Here is a 17,123-nt window from a genome sequence, read left to right on the forward strand (position 1 = left end):
GCAATCCAGGACTTCATGGAGGTCCAGTCAGCCTTGAAATAAGGGAAAACAAACCAAGGAACCTTCCTCTGAGTCCGAAGGGGCCACCCCCCATCTAGTCTTGGATCAAGTAGGAGGCAGGCTTTCCTTTTTTTTTTCGACAAGCTTGGATCCTTGATGTCCCAGATCCTTGGGCTGTGGAAGTAGTATCCCAGGTATACAGGATAGGGTTCAATTCATGTCCCCCAAGGGGCAGATTTATCCTGTCAAGGTTATCTGCAAAACAGGTGAAGAGAGAGGCCTTCTTAAATTGTGTAAAGGACCTGTCTTCTCTGGGAGTGATTGTCCCAGTTTCTGTAGTGGAACAGGGTCAAGGTTTTTATTCAAACCTTTCTGTGGTTCCCAAAAAGGAGGGAACTTTCTGACCCATATTGGATCTCAAGTATCTCAACAAATTTCTCAAAGTTCCATCATACAAAATGGAGACTATACTGATTCAGGAGGGTCAGTTCATGTCTACCATAGACCTGAAGGACGCATATCTTCATGTTCCTAATTACAAGGAACATCACCAATTCCTGCGATTTGCCTTTTTAGGCAAACACTTCCTATTTGTGGCTCTTCCCTTCGGCCATGCCATGGCTCTTTGGATCTTTAAAAAAATTCTAGGGGCCCTTTTGGCGGTGGTCAGATTTCAAGGGATAGCGGTGGCACCATACCGAGACAATATCTTGGTTCAGGCTCCATCTTTTCATTTAGCAAGATCTCATACAGACACTGTCTATTCTTTGTACCCACGGATGGAAACAAAATTTAGAAAAGAGTTCCCTGGTGCCAGACACCAGGGTATGCTTATTGGGGACGATCATAGATTCTCTGTCCATGAAGATTTTTCTGACGGATGTCGTAAAATCCAAAATTCTTGCTTCTTGTTGTTCACTTTAATCCTCTGTCCATCAGTGGCTCAGTGTATGGAGGTAATTGGTCTAATGGTTGCTTCCATGGACATTATTTATTTTGCTTGTTTCAATCTGAGACCACTACAGTTATGCATGCTCAGACAATGGAACGGAGACCACTCAGATCTCTCTCAGAGGATAATTCTAGATCCCCTAACAAGAGACTCTCTATCTTGGTGGATTTTGCAGGACCATCTGTCTCAGGGTACATGTTTCTTGAGAACATACTGGGTGATTGTGACAACAGATGCCAGCCTGTCAGGCTGGGGAGTAGTTGGAGTTCCTTAAAGGCTCAGGGTCTCTGGACTCGAGAGGAGTCTTTCTCTTCCCATAAACATCTTAGAGTTGAGAGCAATCCTCAATGCTCTAACAGCCTGGCCTCAACTAAGTTTGGTCCGGTTTATCAGATTCCAATCTGACATCACCTCAGTGGCATACATCAACCACCAGGGAGGAACTCAGAGATCCTTAGCGACGGAGGTGATTTGCATTCTCCAGTGGGTGGAGTCTCACAATTGTCTCCTCTCTGCCATCTACATCCCAGGGGTGGACAACTGGGAAGCAGATTTTCTGAGCAGGCAGACCTTTCATCCTGGGGTGCGGGCTCTCCACCCAGGACTATTCACAATAACCCTCAAGTGGGGGGTTCTGGAGTTAGATCTGATGGCGTCTCGGCTAAACGCCAAGCTTCCAAGGTACGGGTCAAAATGAGAGATCCACAAGCAGCTCTGATCGATGCTCTGACGGTTTCGTGAAACTTTGGTCTCGCATACCTGTTCCCTCCATTTGCTTTCCTTCCTCGAGTCATTGCTTGTATCAAACAGGAGAGAGTGTCAGTGATTCCAATAGCTCCTTCCCGGCCTCGCAGGATATGGTTCGTGGATCTGGTGATGATGCCATCTCTTCCCCCTTGGAGGTTGCCTCTGAGGAAGGATCTTCTACTTCAGGGTCCTTTCCTCCACCCACATCTAGATTCTCTGAAGCTGACTGCTTGGAGATTGAACGCCTAGTTTTGGCTAGGCGTGGTTATTCTTAGAAGGTCATTGATACCATGTTTCAGGCTCCTAAACCTGTTTCTCGTAAGATTTACCATAAGGTATGGCATAAATACCTTTATTGGCGCAAATTGAAGGGTTTCTCTTAAGTCGAGTGAGAGTTCCTGGAGAAAGGTTTGTCAGTAAGTACTCTAAAGGGTCAGATTTCTGCACCGTCTATTCTTCTTCACAAACGTCTGGCAGATCTGTCAGATGTTCAATCTTTTGTTCAGGCCTTGGTCAGAATCAGGTCTGTGTTTAAACCTGTTGCTCCTCCTTGGAGCCTTAATCTTGTTCTTAAAGTTTTGCAGCAGGCTCCGTTTGAGCCTATGAATTTGGTTGATATTAAGTTGTCATCTTGAAAAGTTTTGTTTCTCCTTGCTATTTCGTCTGCTCACAGAGTTTCCGAGCTTTCGGCTCTGCAGTGTGATACCCCTTATCTTATTTTTCATACAGATAAGGCAGTCCTTCGTACTAAGTTGGGATTTCTTCCCAAAGTAGTATCGGATCACAACATTGATCAAGAAATTGTTGTCCCTTCCTTTTGTCCGAATCCTCCTTTTTTAGAAGGAACGCCTGTTGTATAACCTGGATGTTGTGCGTGCTCTAAAGTTTTATCTACAAGCTACTAAAGATTTTCGGCAATCTACTGCCCTGTTCGTCGTTTTCTCTGGTAAGCATAAAGGTCCACTTATACTACTCTTTATCTCTGGTTGAGAAGTTTTATCCAGTTAGCATATGAGACAGCTGGACAGCAGCCTCCTGAGAGAATTACGGCTCATTCCACTAGGGCTGTCTTTCAAAAATGAAGCATCTGTGGAGCAAATCTGCAAGGCGGCCACTTGGTCCTCTGCATACTTTTTCCACATTTTATAAATTTGATACTTTTGCCTTGGCTGAGGCTTCCTTGAGTTCTTCAAGCGGTGGTGCCTTCTGTTTAGGCCTGCCTGTCTTGTTCTCCCTCACTTCCATTCTAGCTTGGGTATTGGTTCCCACTAGTAATTGGAATGGATTTGTGGACTCTCCATGCCACTGTAAATAAAACAAAATGTATGCTTACCTGATACAATTCTTTCTTTCCTGGCATGGACAGTCCACAACCCGTCCTTAATTTGATTTAAGACGGCAGTTATTTTGTATAAACCTCAGGCACCTCTATACCCTTGTGTCATCTTCGATTTCCATTCTCCTTCGGCCGAATGAGTGGGGATTATGGGTAATGGGAGTAATATTGTTTTCTCCTCATTTCCTAACTGCCTACAGCTAGAAAGTCACTAAATGACATGCCTGGCTCACTAAAGCTGCGCTAAGTTATATGAGGTCTGCTGAGAAACTGTTTTATTTGTAAAGGATCATATTTCACTGAGAAGTGTGTGAGAAGTTAAGCTCCCTGTATGTAGAAGCTAATTTGCCTAAAATCAGACAGCTATGCCTTCCGGTGGTTACACACAGGGAGCTAAACTTTTCACACACTTCTCAGTGAAATATGATTCTTTACAAATAAAACAACAGTTTCTCAGCAGACCTCATATAACTTAATGCAGCTTTAGTGAACCAGAAATGTCAGTTAGTGACATCCTGGCTGTAGGCAGTTAGGGAGTGAGAAGAAAACAATAGCTCAGTGATTAGAGTATAGTACTTAGGTATACATATTCAATGAAACACAATGCATGGTTTATCCCATATATATATACTGAGAAGTGTGTGAGCTTTTTTGGGAGGGAGTGGGAGGTGTCAGGGTAATCTCTACACTACAGCTAAAATTAATCTTACAAGCTACATGATTAACGCCTTCACTGTCAGGAATAATAAATGTCATGCAGTACAAAGCCCATTTTACCATATAACATACATACATTATATATATATATATATATATATACACATACATACATACATACATACACACACACACACACACACATGTTCTAGCTCTAAAGTGACAGTCGAGAGCTGCTGTTCCTGAGCTGCAGGCATCTGTCTTCATATGGAAGCGGATCACGATTGGTGCTCTGGTTCCATATGAAGATAGATGCATGATTGTAACAGACAGTGATACTGTGTGTGTCATCGTCTGTAACGATCATCTGCTGGTGCTGGCAGGAGGTGTGGGAGAAAAAGCGGTAGGCAGATGGGTGGCCCAGCTGCGGAGGGAGTGGGAGGGGCGCTACACTCCACAAAATAAAATTGAAGGGAGATGGAGGAATGGGGCGCTGCACTACAGGAAAGGCTGGTAATGGGGCGGCGGGGTTCCCCATGAAACGATCACCAGGAGAAGGGAGGTGGGGGGACCATACACTACAGAAAATAATAATAATAAATATCCCAAAACTGCATACTGGCAGACTGTCTGCCAGTACATAAGATGATGGGGATGAGTGTGGGTGGGTGTAGTTGGGGTAGAGAGCTTTTTTGGGAGGGAGTGGGAGGTGTCAGGGTAATCTCTACACTACAGCTAAAATTAATCTTACAAGCTACATGATTAATGCCTTCACTGTCAGGAATAATAGAAGTGTGGTGTGCAGCTGCAATTAAAGGCCTTCTATTAATCAAAAAGCAATGTCTGCTTTTTCTGAACAAATTTCCCAGAGAAACTTTTACAATCATTTCTGTCATAAATTCCACAAGCGGTATGTAAATAATTTAAGTGAGAAAAACAAAGTTTGTGAAAAAGTTAACTAATTTTTTTTTTTTAATTATTATTGCATATGACTGTAAAATGGTGGCATAAAATACACCAAAATAGGCTTAGATCAATACCTTGGGTTATCTACTTAAATTTATATATATATATTTGATAGGTAAATAGAAAAAAGGCTCTATTTCTGTTTAAATGGAGTGATACAAAAATTCTAAAAATTATCCGGTATTTTGAGCAAGTTCTACTCTGAAATTTCCGTTAGCGAAGGGGTTAAATCTGTTTGAGGCTCTATGCAATTACGTACTACCTGCCACATCATTACAGTATAATGTTTAACTGAGAGACACCCGCGGGCTGTTTTGAACAACTATGACATCCAACAAAAATATATTCCTCTATTTGTTAGGGTGAGATGATTTTTAGGTAAATTGGCAGATAAAATGGGTTAATAGACACAGTATAGTGAGTTGGGTGTCTTGCATTTGTTAATGTTCCTGGATTACTGTACAGCATAAAAAAATAAAAAACAGAGGACAAAGGCACTTCTAATATATCTGGCATGGAAGTAGTTTGGATTTAAACATGAGAAGTTACTACTGAATAACTGACATCTACTTGGGGTACACAATACACCACAGATGTAGTTTAACAAATGGATGAGGGACCATGAGCATTAACATGCTGCCACAAAAACACACAAAACTTGACAACTCTAAGGCAAGTATTAGGGAGGATAAAATACATTAAAAATGATATAACTATAGGGGGACAGAGCCGGCAGCAGCCACGATGGCCATGTAACTCCGGAGCTCCGTTGTTAAAGTCTCCATAACAGCTGATCCTGGGCTACCAACTCGGCATATTCAGAGAAAACCCGGCATCTAAGCAAGACCGTAATGCCTGGAACCTATTAGCACCAAAATCGCACGGATATCAGATGCTCCATGGGGAACAAACCTGATTGCTAATCTGACTGCTAAAAGACAGAGGGGACCGGCGCCATCTTGCTGAACAGCACTAACAGGGCCCGTTGTGTGTCTTCCCGCATCTCTGCAACTCTGCAGAGCGGGCACTTTGTGGTCATCTGGGAATCCTGTGGTGAGAGGAGGAGGCCACGCAACGGACTTACCGGAGATAACACAGCCTGTCAGGCTACTAGGTAAAGGAGGGCCGCACACGCTTCATAGGTAAAGTGACTCCCTCGCAACTCGGCACAACACCACTGCTGATGAGCACACCCTTAAAAGGACACTAAGCACATACAATTCCCCTTGAGTGGGAATGGGGTAATTTCAGTGCACCAGCTGAGGGATAAATGTTTGCGGTAATACATTTACTGCGCCACATCTGACTCCCAGGCCAAATTAGCCCACATACGCAGTTACATGTGTGGGTGCGCACTGTAGTGACTTTATTCCGCCTTGCAACCAGATTAGGCTATTATCAGGGGGCATTATCACAAGCTGCTAGATATACTGGACAGATACCCCTATACTGTGTATACATCTACACTGCAGTTTTAAAAAGGGTGCAATTCCAGAAGAATCCATAGCCGCCCATGTCTGGGATACCCTGTTATTCGATGTAATAGTAATCTCAGAAATGATCTAATTGGCCTGGAAGCAATAACGCCTTAACAATCTGCACCAGTACTCTGGTTTAGTAACACGCTACTGCCCGCCTGATCCCTAATGGCTGCCAGAAGACCAGCAAAGTCAGAAAGGCTACCGAAACAATCTTCTACCAAGACTCACACCATGCCTTCGTATTTTGCAGTAGAGCAATCCTCTTCCCCTGCTGACTCTGGCAATAAAACTAGACCCTCTCTTAGTCCCCAAGCTCCAGCACCAATACCTACAATGCCTGCCGATGACACCACCCAAATCTCTGCCTCTATGTTATCGTATTTTGCATCAAAGCAGGAGATCTCTGACATCTTTAGAACATGTCTAAGAGAAGAACTGTCAGAGCTAAAACAAGATTTACAGGCTCTGGGCTCCAGGGTAGACATGATGGAGGCAAAAACTGAAGAGATAAGAGAAGATACTCAACGTTTAGAGGACAACCCATCAAGACACAGTTGAAACTCTCATGAACAAGATCGAAGACCTTAAAAAAAAGGAGTAGGCGAAATAATATACAACTGAGAGGTATACCTGAAACTATACTGCCAAGAGACTTCCCTGAGTACCTACAAGGACTGTTTTCTAACATAAAAGAATCTTTTTATACAGATCACATCCTTTGGGTCAGAGCCCATAGAGCCCTTCGACCCAAACCTCCGGGTACAGCTCCCCTCAGGGATATCATTATCCGGTTTAAGAACTTTATAGAAAAGGAGATGCTCCTCAATCAGTAAAACAGCAACCAGTGAAATTCCGAGGAAATGTGATACAGTTCTTTGAGGACCTCTTCACAAGAGCCTTACAACATAGAAATTACTTTGCTCTGCTTACTTCGCTGCTGCGCAACAAAAAGATCCCTTACAGATGGGGTTTCCCCGTTCAGCTTATGGTTCTCCAGGAAAACAAACATTTTATATGCCATACTCCTGAAGAAATACCTTCTTTTACCAAGGAACTCAGACTGGATCCGCCAACTGACATAACTTCTTCATCTACTCTTCAGCCGACAAATCCCAAATGAACCAACCCTAAACCCAAGAAGTGGCAAACCAAAATGCCCGTAAAGTTAAAGATCAACTCCGTCAGGATAAAGACGACAGAAAGATTCCCCAGCCGAGATCTCCACATTCTTCTAACTCTGAGGATGACTGCAATTGAGATCTACTTCAACATCAGCCTTAGGGCCTTGCTACGATCACTGCTCACATGCAGGATAGACTCATAATGGTTAGCACCATGAGGGACAGCTTTGCTTAGGACTCTGTGACAGTAGGGAACTACGCATACCCAGGTAATATGTGTTAATTATTCTGTATATGCACCATACACATAGGTATTCTCCTCTTGCATAATTGTGAACCGACCCAGGATACGTACAAAGTACACTTTTCCCTTTGTCCTGCCGTCCGTGGTGGGAGGATGGGGAAAATACATAGCTTTTAGGAGAGACTTTTATCTGGATATTCCCCCAAAAAACGTTTTCTCTACTGTATGTCTAATTCTAGACTTAGAGATATGTTTATTGTTTTATTTGTAGTTGATGTTCTCACTGTTTTGTTATTACTTTGTGCTAGACGTGCATGTATATTGTCAACTTGCAATGTTACTTTCTCTTTACACAGTGCAGAGGAGGCCTCCCCAATTCCACACCGTCCCAACTGCTATAAGTCTCAGTTAGATCCCATAACTCAAACCGCTATCACTAACACTTCATATGTAACCCAGAGACTCTAACAAGGCTAGCCCCTTAATTATATTAACACAGAATGCTAAGGGATTAAACTCGCCCTGCAAATGGTCTAAGGCACTCTCAGACTTAGCAAAGCGTCAAGCTGACATTCTATATTTAGAAGAAACCCACTTCAAAAGAAACCATCAACCAAAATATCTGGGACGAACATATACCCAGCACTATCACAGTTCTGGCCCTACTAAAAAATGAGGAGTTAGTATACTACTTAAGAGAGCATTGCCCTTCACACTCATACAAAAAGTGACTGAAACAGAGGGTAGATTCCTGGGTTTGGTAGGTCTTCTATATGGGAAACCTATAATGCTCATTAACATTTACGCTCCTAGCACAGATCAAAAAGCATTCTATGCTAAAATGTTCAACCATGTTTTAGACATTTCCAAAAGGTCCAATTTACGTGGGGGGGGGGGCGGGACTTCAATTCCTTTCCAACCGCAATTAGACAGCACCAACCCACTCATGAAACTAAATACAACATTTCTTACTTACTTCTGGAAAAACCTAAAAAAAACACAACCTTTACGATGCCTGGCGCTTCGTGCACCCTTCCACAAAAGATTTTACATTTTACTCTCATCCTAACAAATCCTACAGTCGCATAGATTACATTTTGACTAATCAAGTAGGTCTTTCTTAAATACGTCGGTGCAAAATAACACCCACCCCTTGGTCAGACCACTCAGCGGTAGAGCTCCATATCCACTGGCCGGAACACTCATCTAGCCCTTATCTCTGAACACTTGAAAATGCATTGCTTAACAATGTAGAATCAATCACCAAATTGAACAATACCCTGCTAGAATATTTCCAAATTAACACCCCCTCAACCTCTAACCAATTTTCTGTTTGGGAAGCGCATAAATGCTTCCTCAGGGGAGAACTTATTAAAATGAAATCCCAAATTAAATCAAGCCCAAAGGAAATTATATTACAAACTGACTAGCAAACTTTCAAGCCTAGATCTTCAATACAAACAATCCCAGTTTGACCCCACACTCCTATCTGAACTACTAAACACCAGAAAAGCTTTAGATTACTTTTTAAATATTGAATAACATTCTCTCAAACGCAAGACTAATAGCCTATTTCATTATGAAAGCAATAGGGCTGGTAAATATTTAGCGAGATCCCTCAAAAAAAGAAACTTAAATCGCACATCTACGAAATTCGACCTCCTAACAAGCCCCTATAAAAAAACACTACTGACATTCTACATACATTTCATACTTATTACTCTACCTTGTATAATATTCACCCAGAGGTCTCCCCCTCTCAATCCTCTCAGAAAATCGAACAATTCCTCCAGAATTGCCCCCCCCCCCTGTCCTTTTAGAAGAACAATTAAGAGATCTCAATACTCCTATCACCGCCCAGGAAATAATACTAGCAATTCAGACACTTAAACAAGGTAAAAGCCCAGGCCCAGATGTCTTCTCTACTACATACTATCAAACCTTCCAAGAGGCCCTTACCCCGCATTTAACTACAATCTTTAACAAAGTTGCTACCGGAGCTGCATTTCCTTCTTCCATGCTAGAGGCACATGTAGTAGTACTGCCAAAGCCGGGCAAACCAGCCACAAACCCTTCCAACATTCGCCCTATATTGCTTCTAAATGTGGATATTAAGCTATATGCCAAAATTATTACCACTCGGTTAAATAGGGTCATCACACTGACCAGGTGGGATTTACTCCTCACTGAGAGGCTAGAGATAATACGACTAAAATCTTGATCATCATAGACTACGTTAACAACCACAGCATTCCCTCTATAATTCTCTCAATAGACACCGAAAAGACCTTCGACCGCCTAAGCTGGTCATTCCTTTTCCATACATAACGAGATTTGGCTTTGATGCCCAATTTATTAATAAAATTCTCGCTCTCTACAACCACCCCACAGCTAATATTAAATTAGACAACTCCCTGTCCTGCCCATTCCAAATTAGTAACGATACAAAGCAGGGATGCCCATTGTCCCCAACTCCCCAACCCCAAAATATGCCCGCGCACAGGTATTCTCTCCATATCATATAACTTATTGCTTGCACATAACTCTCAGCATTCTCTATCATATCTCACAAGTTGGGAGAGCGAAATCAATGAGCATCAACCTCTTAAAACATGGCAAATATTTAAGCAAATGAGCTCCTCTGCCTCGTCTATAGCTATTGCAGAAATGAATATGAAGCTCCTTTGTAGGTGGCACTATACACCAGATAAACTAGGGAAGATATTCCCAGGCTTGAATAACGACTGCTGGAGAGGTTGCACACACAGAGGTACCTTCTCACACTTATGGTGGGCCTGTCCTATTGCCCAGCTATATTGGACGAACATTAGAAAAGAAATAGAACTAATTTTGAACATCTCACTTCCTCATAACACATGGACATTTTTATTTAACTATTTACCCCCACTGAAGTGTACACTTAGACTCAAATTAATAAATGTACCAAAATTACTATAATAAGTATCACATATCATATTAAGTAATATAATACTTTGGATTTTAGTATATGACTATGTATTTTGATACATATCAAACTAATAAAAAATGGAAAAAAAAAAGGGTCGATGATTATCTAGCAATCCGACTTATATGGAAAGAATATATTTACTCCCTTAGACCTCCTGATACTCTTGCTTAATTAATCCAGAGGGTTCCCTTGTCCCCCACTTTCCCTCCTCTTGTTGGAGAGCCTCCTTATTGCTAAAAACTCACTTACACTACACCATACATCATCTCCAAATTTCTATGCTAACTTGCAGATGACCACTTTGTAACAGTCTATCTCGCTTTGCAGCACGATTTTTGTTGCTTTTGGTTCTCCTTTTCTTTTAAATATAAGGTATTTTCTAATTTACCAGGACACTGTACACCATCAGATGAACAATGGCACAATATCTAGGTCCGTAAGGTCGAGTTTAACCCGGTACGGACATTTGATCTCACCTTTTTAATTGGATATTTCCGATTATGATTATCTGTACCCTCGTTTATATGTTTATATGTATCCAATGTTTACATTGCTCGTTGTGTCATGTATATTGTTTTTGTTGCAAATAAAGCTTTTTGAAAAAAAAATAATAAAATAAAAAAATGATATAACTATTTAAACTGTGGTATTTGAACATTTTTGAGAAAAAAAATAATACCAAAATTAAAGTAATAACTAAAGCTCAGACTATATCATCAAATAATAGGGGTTAAATATACTAGCTCTATAGTGGTTCCAAACATTTCTGTTTACACACTACAAACTTCTGATTTTCACCTCCTAAAAAACAGCATACGTTACACCAATAGCCATTTCAACAAACTTTATTATATAAAATGTAATAACATCATAAATAAATCTAGGACTGTATTTATGTGGCAGGGGAGTAGCAGTTCACATGATGCAGATTTGCATCCCTTGGTGTCCAACATGGAGGAGAGATGCTCTATTCACATTCCCCCTGACATACTGGTAAATGTCTCTCTGCACCAATTCAAAGTTAAAGCAGCAATGTCCATGCGTTCATGCTAAGTAGCAAGTGATTGTAAACTTTACGGAATTAAAGGCCAGTATTAAATAATACTCTTAAAAACAGGGGCACTTTAATTCATTAAATTTTACAATGATGCTTATTTTTAAAAATACTTACCTTTGCGTTATGGTAAACATAACGCCGATCCTCCGTCTGCATCTGCTGCTTCATTAGCATATTGATGACGAAACCGGCTTCCTCCAATCATTGCGTTGCCCCAGGAGAGAGATACACACATATACACGAAACACAGAAATGGACTGCACACCTATGCTGGACTAGGTACACATCCCAAGTCACTGCAAAACCCAAAGCCCTGAATACTTACAGACAGCTGTACAGTTTCCAGCAACTCAGGCAGTTAACCACCAACCAGCCTGGGTGACAAGCCCATAGGGAAAATTACAAAACAGGATGGAGTCCTATTCTTAAACCATTTGGCACCAAATGCAAGTAACTCCCCAATTTGTTATTATAAATATTGCTGAGTGCTTGTTAGAGAGTGCCAGACTTTCTGTATGTTGTGTTCATAATTTTGTAATGTAATTTTCCCTATCGACTTGTCACCCAGGCTGGTTGTGGGTCAACTGCCTGAGTTGCTGGAAACTGTACAGCTGTCTAAATATTCAGGGCTGTGGGTGTTGCAGTGACTTGGGATGTGTACCCAGTCCAGTTAGAGAGTGCAATCCATTTCTGTGTTTTGTATGTGTGTAGGGAAATTACAAAGGCCTCTGTCACCCTGGTTGGTTCTCAGTTTGTTTGTTTGGAAGCATGCACTGTGTGGCTGCTGGTTAGGGACCCAGGAGGGAAGATACCTTGACGTGGTCCTGGGCCTAAACAGTTTGGCGCCAAACGCAACTAATTCTCCAATTTTTGCTTTTAAATATAGCTGTGTGTTTGCTAGAGACTGCCAGGCTTTGTGTGTGTTGAGATAGATAGATATTATACATGATATGCCCCCACCCGGCTGGCAACATTTTCTTGGGAGAACACTGTATAGTATCAAGTAATACCATTTAATGGGCATTTTTTTGAGTTCCCCTTTTGCTAATCCTGCTCGTCTTTTTTTAGTTTCACCTTTGCTAATCATCCCTATTTTTAAATCCGTCCTTTGCTAATCCAGCTTCTCAGCCTACTTAAAAGCAATCTTGTTAATTATTGAAACTTTAGCCTATTCCCATGAATAGGTGAGTAAATAATTTCTTGAGTACAAACAAGTGCCTTAAAAAAGATGCTACTTAAAATGTTTTGACCACAAAAGTCTGACACATAAATACACTCCTAGATATTTTTCATCTGTATATTTATGATGTTATTGCAGTTAAGTTAAAAAAGTTAATTAAGATAGTTATTTACAAAATGTTTGCCGTTTACAAGCGGAAATGTATTAGGTATTAAAATTGTTGCACTGTGCACATTGGGTGGATAGAAGCACTGACCTAAATAAGCTGTACGAGAGATTCTAAAACATTGGAAGCCTCTGTACACATTGTAAGAAATATTAAAGCACATTAACAAAACAATTTTTAAAAATTGCATTACTATACCTAATTATAATAAAGAACAGCTATTGTACCCCAGGGTCCCAAGTGTGTCCCAAAGGGGGAACCTCTTATCTAGCATTATAAAGTAAGATAGGATTAAATAAATCCAGGCACTAGTGGAGGCCTCCCTTGGCACTGAGATTTGTGGGTCCTGGACTTGCCCTCTATTTGTATATTGCCAGAATGCCTGGCACAGTTGTTATTTGTATGCAATTGTGTGTGCGCCATTTCTAAATGTGTGGCACATTGGTAACTATAGTTAACAATTGGAGGAGAGGTGTATGTCACTTTGATTGCTGGATGACTTCCATGCACCTTAGTCTGTGCAGCTATGGAGCAGATCATAACCATGTTGCATGGAACATTCATCAATATGTGTAGCTATTAACCCCTTAGTGACCAGAGCACTTTTCCATTTTCTGTCCGTTTGGGACCAAGGCTATTTTTACATTTTTGCGGTGTTTGTGTTTAGCTGTAATTTTCTTCTTACTCATTTACTGTACCCACACATATTATATACCGTTTTTCTCGCCATTAAATGGACTTTCTAAAGATACCATTATTTTCATCATATCTTATAATTTACTATAAAAAAAATTATAAAATATGAGGAAAAATGGAAAAAAACACACTTTTTCTAACTTTGACCCCCAAAATCTGTTACATATCTAAAACCACCAAAAAACACTCATGCTAAATAGTTTCTAAATTTTGTCCTGAGTTTAGAAATACCCAATGTTTACATGTTCTTTGCTTTTTTTGCAAGTTATAGGGCCATAAATACAAGTAGCACTTTGCTATTTCCAAACCATTTTTTTCCAAAATTAGCGCTAGTTACATTAGAACACTGATATCTTTCAGGAATACCTGAATATCCCTTGACATTTATATATTTTTTTTTAGTAGACATCCCAAAGTATTGATCTAGGCCAATTTTGGTATATGTCATGCCACCATTTCACCGCCAAATGCGATCAAATACAAAAAATTGTTCACTTTTTCACAAATTTTTTCACAAACTTTAGGTTTCTCACTGAAATTATTTACAAACAACTTGTGCAATTATGGCATAAATGGTTGTAAATTCTTCTCTGGGATCCCCTTTGTTCAGAAATAGCACACATATATGGCTTTGGCGTTGCTTTTTGGTAATTAGAAGGCCGCTAAATGCCACTGCGCACCACAAGTGTATCATGCCCAGCAGTTAAGGGGTTAATTAGGGAGCTTTTAGGGAGCTTGTAGGGTTAATTTTAGCTTTAGTGTAGTGTAGTAGACAACCCCAAGTATTGATCTAGGCACATTTTGGTATATTTCATGCCACCATTTCACCGCCAAATGCGATCAAATTAAAAAAAACGTAAAATTTTTCACAATTTTAGGTTTCTCACTGAAATCATTTACAAACAGCTTGTGCAATTATGGCACAAATGGTTGTAAATGCTTGTCTGGGATCCCCTTTGTTCAGAAATAGCAGACATATATGACTTTGGCGTTGCTTTCTGGTAATTAGAAGGCCACTAAATCCTGTTGCGCCTCACACGTGTATTATGGCTAGCAGTGAAAGGGTTAATTAGGGAGTTTGTAGTGAGCATGTAGGGTTAATTTTAGCTTTAGTGTAGAGATCAGCCTCACATCTGACACATCCCACCCCCTGATCCCTCCCAAACAGCTCCCTTCCCTCCCCCACCCCACAATTGTCCCCGCCATCTTAAGTACTGGCAGAAAGTCTGCCAGTACTAAAATAAAAGGGTTTTAAAAAAAAAATGAATTTTTTTTTAGCATATTTACATATGCTACTGTGTAGGATCCCCCCCTTAGCCCCCAACCTCCCTGATCCCCCCCAAAACCGCTCTCTAACCCTCCCCTCTGCCTTATTGGGGGCCATCTTGGGTACTGGCAGCTGTCTGCCAGTACCCAGTTTACAATAAAAAGTGTTTTTTTTTCTCTTTGTTTTTTTTTTTCTGTAGTGTAGCTTCAAAACAGGCCCCCACCCACAGACAAACCCCCACCACTTTGCTGATTATTTAATTTTTCGATTATTTAATCTTTTTTATTTGCAGATTTTCTGCAGTGTAGCGGTTCCCACCCGCTCCCTCCCCGTGCACGCGCCCGCCCCCACCCTCCCGTGCCCGTGCGCGCCCCCAGCCACCCCCGCCCACGATCCCGCCCCCCTTCACTTCCACAGGGCCATCGATGGCCGCCACCCGCCTCCCGGTCCGGCTCCCACCCACCAACGCAGGTAGCCACCGATCTCCGGTGCAGAGAGGGCCACAGAGTGGCTCTCTCTGCACCGGATTACTTAAAAAGGTTATTGCAGGATGCCTCCATATCGAGGCATCACTGCAATAACCGGAAAGCAGCTGGAAGCGAGCAGGATCGCTTCCAGCTGCTTTCCACACTGAGGACGTGCAGGGTACGTTCTCAGGCATTAACTGCCTTTTTTCTGAGGAAGTACCCTGCACGTCCTCAGTCGTTAAGGGGTTAAAAACAAATACACAGTATTTCTGATTTCAGGTAACAGCAATGACCTAGCTTTTTTTCTCAGGGCTATATATAGAGCTTAGCCCCCTTAAACCAGAGATCATGAACAAACTTCTGCAAAGAATCCATGACTTTTTTTTTTTTTTTAGCCAGCATGTTTAACATAATAATACATTTATATGGACCATGTAATGGAAAATACGATAACTCTAAACTGTTAAATAATACAACAATTTGTTTCCCATAAGTAGTGAACTAAAGCTGCAAAATCAGTTTTTATTGTAACTAACTTGGCATGTGTGTATATTGTACATTAATATATAAAACATAAATACACTGATATGTGAGAGTTTATGTTTATTAAAAAAAATAACTACACTATATTCCATTTTGTCCTTTTTGCTGTATGTATAATGTGAGCCCAAAAAAGTAAACACTTACAGATTTAAGGAAATAGGTTAAAGTTTTTGTAACTACAAAGATAAATAAGATAGATAGATAGATAGATAGATAGATAGATAGATAGATAGATAGATAGATAGATAGATAAGATAAATTGGAAGAAAAAAAACAGAATTAACTAAGCAAATGTTTTAAAGAAATAGAAGAAAAATAGGTAATGTTCAAATTGTGCAAAAGGCCTCACCGATTAAATCTGGATCTGGTAGTGATTCAGGTAATGTGGCTGTTAAGTGCCGTTTGACAACTGACACACGGTGACCATTATCACCACTTCCAGAACTGCAAGTGGGAGCAGGGAGGCGCACAATGGATTTTGGGGAAAGGGGCTGGTCTGCCAACTGAACACAAATTTGGAGCTCTGACATCCTTAGAGTGAAGACAAATCCTGGGTGGAAATAAAGGTATAGTCAGATACACTTAAATACACTGTATTTGATGAGAAAAGCAATAACGTTATGACAAGAGGCACAAAATACATTCATGAGGGTGAACCAGATTTATTCTAACTACACAAAGGCAGACAACTCATGATCACTACAACGGATTACAAAAAGTCACGGCTCAAACAGGGACTAATTTATATTAATTGTAAACATAATTTACTGGCTGAGCACTAAATGCATACAAATAATATTAAAGGGACAGTCTAGGCCAAAAAAGCTTAACCTAGGAGTTTCATATGCTAATTTCTTAGACCTTGAAGCCCACCTCTTTCAGATTGCATTTAAACAGTTTTTCACCACTAGAGGGTGTTAGTTCACATATTTCATATAGATAACACTGTGCTCGCGCACGTGAAGTAATCTGGGACCAGGCACTGATTGGCTAGACTGCAAGTCTGTCAAAAGAACTGAAAAAAGGGGCAGTTTGCAGAGGCTTAGATACAAGATAATCACAGTGGTTAAAAGTATATTATTATAACTGTGTTGGTTATGCAAAACTGGGAAATGGGTAATAAAGGGATTATCTATATTTTAAAACAATAAAAATTCTGGTGTAGACTGTCCCTTTAACTGGAAAACACAACTCAAAACATTTAAAGTGAATGTAAAGTCAGCAGTTCCCTCAAATACCATATTAAACGTTATGTAAAAATAGGTCTACTTTAAT

At 40.6% G+C, this 17,123-nt stretch overlaps 1 protein-coding gene across 1 annotated transcript in view; it reads right to left on the bottom strand.

Moving 5' to 3' along the window:
• The window catches only part of UBL7 (ubiquitin like 7), a 122,259-nt gene that overhangs the window by 103,309 nt on the left and 1,827 nt on the right, over positions 1-17,123 (bottom strand). Inside the window, exon 2 of the mRNA XM_053717333.1 lies at positions 16,198-16,398. Coding sequence (XP_053573308.1) covers positions 16,198-16,378 — 181 coding nt within the window. The 5' untranslated portion in view covers positions 16,379-16,398. The remainder of the gene's footprint in view (positions 1-16,197; positions 16,399-17,123) is intronic.

This window comes from Bombina bombina, chromosome 6, assembly GCF_027579735.1.
Source record: "Bombina bombina isolate aBomBom1 chromosome 6, aBomBom1.pri, whole genome shotgun sequence".
In the NCBI taxonomy this organism is placed as follows: domain Eukaryota; kingdom Metazoa; phylum Chordata; class Amphibia; order Anura; family Bombinatoridae; genus Bombina; species Bombina bombina.